The sequence below is a fragment of the Rattus norvegicus genome, chromosome 17 (genome assembly GCF_021556685.1).
Source record: "Rattus norvegicus strain SHRSP/BbbUtx chromosome 17, alternate assembly SHRSP_T2T, whole genome shotgun sequence".
Taxonomy (NCBI): domain Eukaryota; kingdom Metazoa; phylum Chordata; class Mammalia; order Rodentia; family Muridae; genus Rattus; species Rattus norvegicus.
Genome location: NC_141550.1, coordinates 64,048,512 through 64,060,893, shown reverse-complemented (window position 1 = coordinate 64,060,893; position 12,382 = coordinate 64,048,512). Strand labels below are relative to the sequence as shown.

Genomic DNA, 12,382 nt, shown 5'->3' with positions numbered 1-12,382 from the left:
TTGATGTTAGGATGGCTACTCAGCTTGTTTCTTCAGGCCATTTGCTTGGAACATTGTTTCTAGCCATTTATCCTGAGGTAGTGTCTTTCTTTGTCACTGAGGTGTGTTTTCTGCATGCGGCAAAATTCCTTAACCCCAGTTTTCCTGATTGTTCTCTGAGCTTGAGGGAGCAGTCCTGACTTCCTGAACAGCAACCCCTGGTGTTGTGAACCAGTAAAGTCTCATGATTAGTCTGATCATCATACTCTTTATACTCTGAATGTTAAGAAAAGTCGTATGAGTACAGTATTCAATAAAAGGAAAAGCCATAGATGGAGAAAAGCATGTTTTCTAAAAAGGTACATGAATAACAACATGTGAAGTAAACTTACTCCTATCTGCTACACGTGGAGGAGTACAAAAACACAGTTTAATGCACTATTTACAAATTTTGCGTTATTTTTCAGAAATTGTGCATCAGTGGTTCTACATCTGGATATTTCTCTCAATCTTATGATTTATTGTGTTGTTTCTCAATGCTTTTCTCTATAAAACAGCTTGGCTTTTGAGCAGATGTGCTGACATAGCACTTTTGACTCATTACCCAAGCATTGAAGACTGACAGATCTCTGAATTTGGTGCAAGCCTTGTCTACTGAAATAGTTCCAGTCAGCCAGGGATTCACCAAAAAATCTTTTCCCAAACAAACAAAAAACAAACAAACAAACAAAGAAACAGATAAACAAACAAAAACAAACAGCCCTCCTATCTCGGGAACAATGTAGCACTTATTTTACCTTTTTTTTTTGCATATTAGAGAAGATATTCTCCATACGTAGATACACATGTGATGAGATAAATTACTTACTTATCTTGATGCTATTTATCTTCAGGTAGCATTTAGTAAAACATGCTTAAGGGTCATAATTTACTAAAGAACACAGTAGTAATTTATTCTTGGAGACATCCTAATATGTAACATATAATAATATAAGTAATATTCACTTCATATTCAGTGAAGTGTTTCCTGAGATATAATCGTATAAATTATTACCTTATGTAGTTTACCATTTCTCCCCATTTGGCCCATTATTGTAATTTCAGTAACAGATAAAATTTAATGGTTAAAAAGCACAATTTATTTGGATATTAGAATTGCCAGCTATCCTCATGTTATGTTTTATGGCTATGAGAGTCCTATTGTAACAGCTGTTGACTACAGTTTCCACAGAGTCATAGTAAATACATGGAAGGGAAGAAACTTTCATATTTCCTGAGAGAATTGAGCATAGTGCAGGACTGCAGAACTGCAGGATTGCACAACATGTTTTGGACTTGACTAACACATTTATCTTCCATTTATGGCCAGACATTTAGCTCCCAGTCACGAAACGATGCTACAAGGAGAGAAGAGGACATTCTGGATCAGCTAGAGAGGTACAGTGGAAAGCCATATGGCAAAGAAATTGAGAGCCCATAAAGGAAATAAGCAGTACAAGATGAAGTTGTAGCATTTCTGATAAGAGTCCTTTCTGGTGCCATGGGGAAGTTACTGCCTGAAGTTGTTTGAATCATGTAACTGCGTGCTGGGTTGGGGTTCAGCAGTATGCATGCTTTATATGTTCAAGGATCACATGCACAGAAGTAGAAATGCATACTTTTAACCTTATCTCAAAACTTGCTCTGTGGATAACATTGCAGAGCCAGAAAAATGATGGTTGCCAAGACATTCACTTGAATAATTTTAGAAAAGTATCTAAATATTTCAGGAGCTCTCTGTTGTGTATAATTTATCTGTGAGCCTAATTATTTTACAACATGGTTTTCAGCTCGAAACGTGACTTTCTCCAGCTAAAAGTTACAACAGAATGTCAAACAGAAGAATTAGAACAGCCTCAGATGACCTTGGATGGTACAAGTTGGGTAAGTGAAGTATATTCAGAATACCATTTTTCTTTTTCAAGGAGGGTTGTATAGTAATATTTCAGGCTTCATGAGAAATATCTCAAGAGCAACAGCAGGCATATTCACTCTGCAAACATATTGCAGAACTCCAGTGAACACAAATGAAACAATGAACAAATTTCACAATTTTGAAATGATACATTTTACAAATTAGATTTAGCTAATCATTTGTGTGTATTGTCACGTGACTGCCCTAGTGAGTATGGAAGAGAGACAACAATGTGTGGAACTTGGTTTTTTCCTCACACTGTGTGTGTTCCCGGGAATGAACTCTAATGATCAGGCAGGCTTGGTATCCACCACTTTTACCCATGAAGCTATCGTGTCCGTTTGACATATGTATACATATACATATATTTTCTTGAATCTCCAATAAATTTAAAACTGATGTTATCTATTTGTGAAACTCACCCTTAGGAATGCTTTTTTAATTATTTTTTTGTTTTTTTATTAAATATATTTATTTTCTTACATTTCATACCTAATTCCGCTTCCCAGTTTACAGTACATAAGCACCCATTCCCTCCCCTCCCTCACCCCATGGGGTAGTGAACACTATAGAACCCCCTTGTTGCCCTCCATACTCCACTGGGGGTCCAAACTTGGCAGGACCAAAGGCTTTTCCTTCCCCTGGTACCCCATCAAATCTATTCTTTGCTAGATATGCAGTTGGAGCCCTGGGTCAGTCCATGTATAGTCTTTGTGTAGTGGTTTTGTCACTGGAAGCTCTTGTTGGTTGGCATTATTGTTTTTATGTGGTTGCAAGCTTCTACAACTCTTTCCATACTTTCTCTGACTCCACCCCAGGGTGCCATATTCTCAGTTCAGCGGTTTCCTGCTTGCATTGACCTCGGTATTGGAGATGCTCTGGATGTGTCTCTCAGGAGAGACCTATGTTTGGTCCCATTCAGCATGGATTTTCTATCTTCAATCATTCTTATGTACTTTTGGCTACTGTATACAATTGGGCAACATGTGGGGCAGGCTTTGAAGGGCTGTTCTTTGAGTCACTGCTCTAAACTTTGCTTGCATATCCCTTCCTATGGACTATTTCCCCTCTTTTAAGAAGGAGTGGGAGCATCTGCATTTTGGTCATCCTTCTTGAGCTTCCTATGGCTTCTGGATTGCATCTTGGGTAATTCGAGCATTTTGGCTAATATCCACATATCAGTAAGTGCAAGAGAAGTGTGTTTTTCTGTGATTGTGTAAACTCACTCAGGATGATATTTTCTAGTTCCATCCATTTGCCTATGAATTTCAAAAAGTCATTGTTTTTCATAGCTGAGTAGTACTCCATTTTGTAGATGTACCACATGTTTTGAAACCATCCCTCTGTTGAAAGGCATCTGGGTTCTTTCCAGCTTCTGGGTTTTATAAATAAGGCTGCTATAAACACAGTGGAGCATGTTTCTTTGATGTATGTTAGAGCATCTTTTGTGTAGATGCCTTAGAGAGATATGTAGCTGGGTCCTCAGGTGTAGAATATCCAATTTTCTGAGGTACCACCAGACTGAATACAGAGTGGTTGATCCAGTTTGCACTCTCAACAACATTGGAGGAATATTACTTTTCTCCATATCCTCGCTAGTATCTGCCGTCACCTGAATTTTTGATCTTAGCCATTCTGACATGTCTGAGGTGGAATCTCAGTGTTGATTTGATTTGTATTTCCCTGACGAGGAAAGAAGTTGCACATTTTTATAGGGGCTTTTTGAGTCATTCAATATTCCGTAGCTGAGAATGTTTTGCTTATCTCTGTACTCTATTTTTAATATGGTTAATTGGCACTCTGATACCTAACTTTTGGAGCTCTTTGTATATTTTGGATATTAGCCCTCTATCAGATGTAAGATTGGTAAAGGTCATTTCCCAATCTATTTTTTGCCATTTTGTCCTAATGTCAGTGTCTTTTTCTTTGCAAAAGCTTTGCAGTTTTATGAGGTCCTTTTGTTGATTCTTGATCTTAGACCATGAGCCTTTGATGTTTTTCTCAGGAAATTTTCCCTGTGCCCATGTGTTCCAGACCCTTCCCCACTTTTTCTTCTGTTAGTTTGATGTGGAGGTCCTTTTTCTACTTCGACTTAAGCTTTGTACATGGTCATAAAAATGGATTGATTTGCATTCTTCTACAGGCTGACCACCAGTTGAACCAGCACCCTTTGTTGAAAATGTTGTCATTTTTCCATTGCATGGTTTTAGCTCCTTTGTCAAAGATAAGGTGATCATAGCTATGTGGGTTCATATTTTGGTCTTCAATTCTGTTCCACTGATCTACCTGCCTGTCTCTGTACCAATACCATACACATTTTATAACTGTTGATCTGCAATACAGCTTGAGGTAGGGGATCGTGATTCCCCCGGTTCATTTATGGTTGAGTATAGTTTTTGCTATCCTGGGTTTTTTTTTTATTCCAAATGAATTTTCATATTGCTTTTTCTATCTCTAAGCAGAATTGAGATGGATATTTGATGGGGGTTGCATTTAATCTGTAGATTGCTTTTCTCAAAATGGCCATCTTTACTGTCTTAATCCTGCCAATTCATGAGCATGGAAGATCTTTCCATCTTCTTAGATCTTCCTCAATTTCTTTCTTAAGAGACTTGAAGTTCTTGTCATACACAGCTTTCCCTTGCCTGTTTAAAGTCACACCCATCTTTTTATACTATTTTGGACTATTGTGAAAGGGTGTCATTTCCTTAATTTCTTTCTCAGCCTGTTTATCCTTTGAGTAGAGAAAGGCTACTGATTTGTTTAACTTAATTTTATATCTGGACACTTGGTAATGCTAAAATTTTTTATTGTGTTAAGTAGTTCTCTGGTGGATCTTTGGGGTTGGTGAAGTACAACATCATATCGTCTGCAAATAGTGATATTTTGTTTTCTTCCTTTCCAATTTGTATCCCTTTGACCTCCTTTTGCTGTCTGATTTTTCTGGCTAGGGCTTTGAGTACTATATTGAAGAAGTAGTGAGTGGGAAGTCTTTTTCTAGTCCTTAATTTTAGTTGGATTGCTTCTAGTTTCTCTCCATTTAGTTTGATGTTATCTACTGGTTTGCTGTGTATTGCTTTACTATGTTTAGATATGGACCATGTATTCATGATCTTTCCAGGACTTTTATCATGAAGAGGTTTTTAATTTTGTCAAATGCTTTCTCAGCAGCTAATGAAATGACCATGTGGTTCTTATCTTTGACTTTGCTTATATAGTGGATTACATTGATGGATTTTCATATATTAAACCATCCCTGCATCTCTAAGATGAAGCCTAGTTGATCATGATGAATGATTGTTTTGATGTGATCTTGTTTTCAGTTTCCAAGAATTTTGTTGAATATTTTTGTGTCAATTTTCCTAACGAAATTGGTCTGATGTTCTCTTTCTTTGTTGGGTCATTGTGTGGTTTTGGCATAAGAGTACTTGTGGCTTCATAGAAGAAATTTGGTAGTGCTCCATTTGTTTCTATTTTGTGGAATAGTTTGGATAGTGTTGGTATGAGGTCTTCTATGAATGTCTGATTGAATCGTGTTCTGATCCCATCTGGACCTGGGCTCTTTTTGTTTGGGAGACTTTTAATAACTGCTCCTATTTCTCTAGGAGTTATGGGGTTATTTAGCTGGTTTATTTCTTCCTGACTTAACTTTGGTACCTGGTTTCTGTGTAGAATATTGTTCATTTCCTCCAGATTTTCCTATTTTGTTGAATATATAGTTTTGTAGTAGGACCTGACAAATTTTTTAATTTTTTCAGGTTCTGTTGTTATGTCTCCCTTTTCATTTCTGATTTTGTTAATTTCGATACACTCTCTGTGACCTCTGTTTAGTCTAGCTAAGGCTTTATCTATTTGTTGATTTTCTAACAGAACCAGGTCCTGGTTTTGTTGATTCCTTATATAGTCTTTTTTCATTTCTAGTTGGTTGATTTCAGCTTTGAGTTTGATTATTTCCTGCCTTCTACTCCGTTTGGGTTTATTTATTTCTTTTAGTTCTATAGCTTTTAGGTGTGATGTCAAGTTTCTGACATCTGCTCTCTCCTGTTTCTTTTTGCAGGCTCTCAGAGCTATTAGTTTTCCTCTTAGTACCACTTTCATTCTGTTCCATAAGTTTGGGAATGTTGTATATTCATATTCATTAATGTCTATGAAGTCTTTAATTTCTTTCTTATGTTTTCTTGACCAAGTTGACATTGAGGAAAGCATTGTTAAACTTCTATGCATATATGGGCTCTCTGTTATTATTGTTATGAAGACCAGTCTTAGTGCATTCTGTTCTTTAGGATGCTGGGATTGTTTCTATCTTTCCGTATCTGTTTAGGCCTGTTCTGTGGCCTATTATATGGTCCATATTGCAGTATCTTCCATTAGGTGCTGAGAAGAAGGTATATCCTTTTGTTTTTAGATGGAATGTTCTAGAAACATCTGTTAAATGCATTTGGTTTATAACTTCTGTTACTTTCTCTATGTATCTGCAAAATTTCTGTTCCCATGATATGTTTAGTGATGAGTGTGGGGTGTTTAAATCTCCTACTATTTTCATATGATGTTCAATGTGTGCTTTGAGCTATAGTTAGGTTTCATTGATGAATGTAAATGCCCTTGCATTTCGATCATTGATATTTAGGATTGAGAGTTCATCTTGGTGGACTTTTCCTTTGATGAATATCAAGTGTCCTTCCTAATCTTTTTTAATGAGTTTTGGTTGAAAGTCAATTTTGTTTGATGTTATAATGGATACTCCAGCTTGTTTCTTCAGGCCATTTGCTTGGAATATTGTTTTCCAGCCACTTATCCTGAGGTAGTGTCTGTCTTTTACACTGAGGTGTGTTTCTTGCATGTAGTAAAATTCCTTAAACCCAGTTTCCTGATTGTTCTCCCACTGAGGGAGCAGTCGTGACTTCCTAGATTAACAGCTACCCCTGGTGGTGTGAACCAGTTAAGTCTCATGGATTAGTCAGATCATCAGACTATTTATACTCTGAACGTTAAGAGAAATTCTATGAGTATAGTGTTCAATGACAAGGAAAAGCCATGGATGGAAAAAAAAGCATGTTTTCTAACAATGTACATGAATAACAATAAGTGAAGTAAACTTATTCCTATCTGCTATGAGTGGATGAGCACAAAAACACAGTTTAATGCAGCATTTACTAATTTTGCGTTATTTTTCAGAAATTGTGCATCAATGGTTCTACATCTGGATATTTCTCTCACTCTTATGATTTATTGTGTTGTTTCTCAATGCTTTTCTCTATAAAACAGCTTGGCTTTTGAGCAGATGTGCTGACACAGCACTTTTGACTCATTACACAGGCATTGAAGACTGACAGATCTTTGAATTTGGTGCAAGCCTTGTCTACTGAAATAGTTCCAGTCAGCCAGGGATTCACCAAAAAAATCTTGTCTCAAACAAACCAAAAAACAAACAAACAAACAGATAAACAAATAAAAACAAACAGCCCTCCTATCCCCAAAACAATGTAGCACTTATTTTACTTTGGTTTTTTGCATATAAGAGAAGATATTCTCCACACATAGATACACATGTGATGAGACAAATTACTTACCTCTCTTGATGTTATTTATCTTCAAATAGCATTTAGTAAAACATGCTTAGTGGTCATAATTTCCTAAAGAACACAGTAGTAATTTATTCTTGGAGACATCCTTATATGTAACATATACTAATACAAGTAATATTCACTTCATATTCAGTGAAGTGTTATCTGAGATATAATTGTATAAATTATTGTCCCACGCGCGATTTCTCGCCGGCAAGAAACACGCGGGTACATAGAAATCCTTACCATGACCAACTTTATTATAATCTTAAAAGAGGAAGCCCCGCGCGCCGGCATGGCGCGCTTATAAACACCCTAGCATGGCGCATCCACACCTGATTGGTTGCTTACTCATGACCTCATCAGGCACGCCCCGGAATGGGCAAAGACCTGGCACGAAGGCACTCTTGGACATGCGCACACAGTTAATTTCCCCGATAGGGAGTCGGCTGGCGCAGCGAAGGCTAGCGCCATCTTGTCTGACTCAGCCTTCCACGTGGGGCGCAGTGGAAGCCAGCGTCATCTAGTGGTGGCGAATGTTATTGCGGCCCTTTACAAATTATTACCTTATGTAGTTTACCATTTTCCCCATTTGGCCCAGTATTGCAATTTCAGTAACAGATAAAATTTAATGGTTATAAAGCACAATTTATTTTGATATTAGAATTACCAGCTATCCTCATGTTAGGTTTTATGGCTATGAGAGTCCTATTGTAACAGCTGTTGACTACAGTTTCCACAGAGTCACAGTAAATACATGGAAGGGAAGAAACTTTCATATTTCCTGAGAGAATTGAGCATAGTGCAGGACTGCAGAATTGCAGGATTGCACAGCATGTTTTAGACTATGACTAACACATTTATCTTCCATTTATGCCCAGATGTTTAGCTCCCAGTCACGAAAAGATACTGCAAGTAGAGAAGAGGACATGCTGGAGCAGCTAGAGAGGTACAATGGAAAGCAATATGGCAAGGCAATTGAGCGCCCATAAAGGAAATAAGCAGTACAAGATGAAGTCGTAGCATTTCTGATAAGACTCTTTTCTGGTGCCATGGAGAAGTTACTGCCTGAAGTTGTTTGAATCATGTAACTGCGTGCTGGGTTGGGGTTCAGCAGTATGCATGCTTTATATGTTCAAGGATCACATGCACAGAAGTAGAAATGCATACTTTTAACCTTACCTCAAAACTTGCTGTGTGGATAACATTGCACAGCCAGAAAAATGATGGTTACCAAGCCATTAACTTGAATAATTTTAGAAAGTATCTCAGTATTTCAGGAGCTCTCTATTGTGTTTAATTTATCTGTGAGCCTAATTATTGTACAATATGGTTTTCAGCTCGAAACGTGACTTTCTCCAGCTAAAAGTTACAACAGAATGTGAAACAGAAGAATTAGAACAGCCTCAGATGACCTTGGGTGGTACAAGTTGGGTAAGTGAGTTGTATTCAGAATACCATTTTTCTTTTTCAAGTAAGGCTGTATAGTAATATTTCAGGCATCATGAGAAATATCTCAAGAGCAACAGCAGGCATATTCACTCTGCAAACATATTGCAGAATTCCAGTGAACACAAATGAAACAATGAATAAATTTCACAATTTTGAAATGATACATTTTACAAATTAGATTTAGCTAATCATTTGTGTATATTGTCACGTGACTGCCCTAGTGAGTATGGAAAGGTGACAACAATGTGTGGAACTTGGCTCTTTCCTCACACTGTGTGCGTTCCTGGAAATGAAGTCTAATCAACAGGCAGGATTCGTCTCAACCACTTTTACCCATGAAGCTATCTTGTCCATTTGACATATGTATACATATACATATATTTTCTTGAATCTCTAATAAATTTAAAACTGATGTTATCTATTTGTGAAACTCACACTTAGGCATGATTTTTTAATTAATTATTTTATTAAATATATTTCTTTTCTTACATTTCAAACCTTGTTCCACTTCCCAGTTTCCTGTCCATAAGCACCCATTCCCCCCCTTCCCTCACCCCCACCTGATAGTGAACACTATAGAACCTCCTTATTGCCCCCCCATAATCCGCTGCACTGGGCGTCCAACCTTGGCAGGACCAAGGGATTCCCCTTCTCTGGTGCCCCAATAAGTATATTTTTACTAGATATGCAGTTGGAGCCCTAGGTCAGTCCATGTATAGTCTTTGTGTAGTGGTTTTGTCACTGGAAGCTCTGGTTGGTTGGCATTGTTGTTTTTATGTGTTTGCAAGCTCTGGATTGCATATTGGGTAATTTGAGCTTTTTGGCTAATATCCACTTATCAATGAGTGCAAGAGAAGTGTGTTTTTCTGTGATTATGTAAACTCACTTAGAATGATATTTTCTAGTTCCATCCATTTGCCTATGAATTTCATGAAGTCATTGTTTTTCATAGATGAGTAGTACTCCACTGTGTAGATGTAGCACACTTTTTGAAACCTTTCTTCTGTTGAAAGGCCTCTGGGTTCTTTCCAGGTTCTGGGTTTTATAAATAAGGCTGCTATGAACACAGTAGAGCATGTGTCTTTGTTGTATGTTAGGGTATCTTTTGTGTAGATGCCCAAGAGAGATATATACCTTGGTCCTCAGGTAGTGGAATATCCAATTTTCTGAGGAACCTCCAGACTGATTTCCAGAGTGGCTGAAGCAGTTTGGAGCCTCACCAACATTGGAGGAGTGTTCCTCTTTCTTGACATCCTAGCCAGCATCTTCTGTCAAGGGAGTTTTTGATCTTAGCAATTCTCACTGCTCTGAGGTGGAATCTCAGGGTTGATTTGATTTGCATTTCAATGATTGGGAAGGAAGTTTAATATTTCTTTAGGTACTTTTTGGCCATTTGATATTCGTCAGCTGAGAATGTTTTGTTTATCTCTGTACTCCATTTTTAATATGGTTATTTGTCTCTCTCGAGTCTAACTTCTTGAGTTCTTAGTATATTTTAGATATTAGCCCCCTTCAGATGTAAGAGATGAAGAACTTTTCCCAATCTGTTGTTTGCCATTTTGTCCTAATGACAGTGTCTTTTGCTTGGCAAAAGCTTTGCAGTTTTATGATCCCTTTTGTTGATTCTTGATCATAGGGCCTGAGCCATTGTTTTTGTCAGGAAATTTTCCCCAGTGCATATGTGTTCAAGAATCTTCCCCATTTTTCTTCTATTAGTTTGAGGGTATCTGGTTTGATTTGGAGGCCCATTATCTACCTGGACTTAAGCTTTGTACATGGTCATAAAAATCTATTGATTTGCATTCTTCTACATGCTGACCACCAGTTGAACCAGCACCCTTTGTTGAAAATGCTATCATTTTTCCATTGCATGGTTTTATCTCCTTTGTCAAAGATCAGGTGATCATAGCTATGTGGGTTCATTTCTGGGTCTTCAATTCTGTTCCACTGATCTACCTGCCTGTCTCTGTACCAATACCATTCACATTTTAGAACTGTTCCTCTGTAATATAGCTTGAGGTAGGAGATCGTGATTCCCCCAGAAGTTCTTTCATTGTTGAGTATAGCTTTTGCTATCCTAGGTTTTTTGTTATTCCAAATGTTTAGCAAATTGCTCTTTCAATCTCTACAAAGAATCGAGAGGGAGTTTTGATGGGGATTGCATTTAATCTGTAGATTGCTTATGGCAAAATGGACAACTTTACTATATTAATCCTGCCAATTCATGAGCATGGAAGATCTTTCCATCTTCTGAGATCTTCCTCAATTTCTTTCTTCAGAGACTTGAAGTTCTTGTCATACACATCTTTCACCTGCCTGTTTAACGTCACACCATCTATTTTATACTATTTTGGACTATTGTGAAGGGTGTCATTTCCTTAATTTCTTTCTCAGCCTGTTTATCCTTTGAGTAGAGGAAGGCTACTGATTTGTTTAACTTAATTTTATATCCAGACACTTGGTAATGCTGAAATTGTTTATTGTGTTAAGTAGTTCTCTGGTGGAACTTTTGGGGTTGCTGAAGTAAACCATCATATCATCTGCAAATAGTGGTATTTTGTTTTCTTCCTTTCCAATTTGTATCTCTTTGACCTCCTTTGGCTGTCTCAGTGCTCTGGGTAGGAATTCGAGTACTACATTGAAGAAGTAGTAAGTGGGAAGTCTTTCTCTAGTCCTTAATTTTAGTGGGATTGCTTCTACTTTCTCTCCATTTAGTTTGATGTTATCTACTGGTTTGCTGTGTTTTGCTTTCAGTATGTTTGGATATGGACCTTGTATTCCTGATCTTTCCAGGACTTTTATCATGAAGAGGTTTTTAATTTTGTCATTGCTTTCTCAGCATCTAATGAAATGACCATGTGTTTCTTATATTTGACTTTGTTTATATAGTGGATTATATTGATTGATTTTCGAATATTAAACCATCTCTGCACCCCTGGAATGAAACCTACTTTAAAATGATGAATGATTGTTTTGAAGTATTCTTGATTTTGGGTTCCAAGAAGTTTGTTGAACATTTTTGTGTCAATTTTCCGAACGGAAATTGGTCTGAAGTTCTCTTTCTTTGCTGGGTCATTGTGTGATTTTGGCATAAGAGTACTTGTGGCTTCATAGAAGGAATTTGGTAGTGCTCCATCTGATTCTATTTTGTAGAATAGTTTGGACAGTATTGGTATGAAGTCTTCTATGAAGGTCTGATAGAATTCTGCACTGATCCCATGTGGACCTGGGCTCTTTTTGTTTGGGAGACTTTTAATAACTTCTTCATTTCTTTAGGCGTTATGGGGTTATTTAGCTGGTTTATTTCTTCCTGATTTAACTTTGGTACCTGCTATCTGTGTAGAAAATTGTGCATTATCTCCAGATTTTCTCACTTTGTTGAATATAATGTTTTATAGTAGGATCTGATGATTTTTTAAATTTCTTCAGATTC

At 37.3% G+C, this 12,382-nt stretch overlaps 1 protein-coding gene across 1 annotated transcript in view; it reads left to right on the top strand.

Annotated features, from left to right (window-relative positions):
* Positions 1 to 12,382, top strand: part of LOC103690071 (interaptin-like) — a 280,698-nt gene that overhangs the window by 170,653 nt on the left and 97,663 nt on the right. Inside the window, exons 52-55 of the mRNA XM_087591928.1 lie at positions 1,349 to 1,416; positions 1,809 to 1,902; positions 8,379 to 8,446; positions 8,838 to 8,931. Coding sequence (XP_087448054.1) covers positions 1,349 to 1,416; positions 1,809 to 1,902; positions 8,379 to 8,446; positions 8,838 to 8,931 — 324 coding nt within the window. The remainder of the gene's footprint in view (positions 1 to 1,348; positions 1,417 to 1,808; positions 1,903 to 8,378; positions 8,447 to 8,837; positions 8,932 to 12,382) is intronic.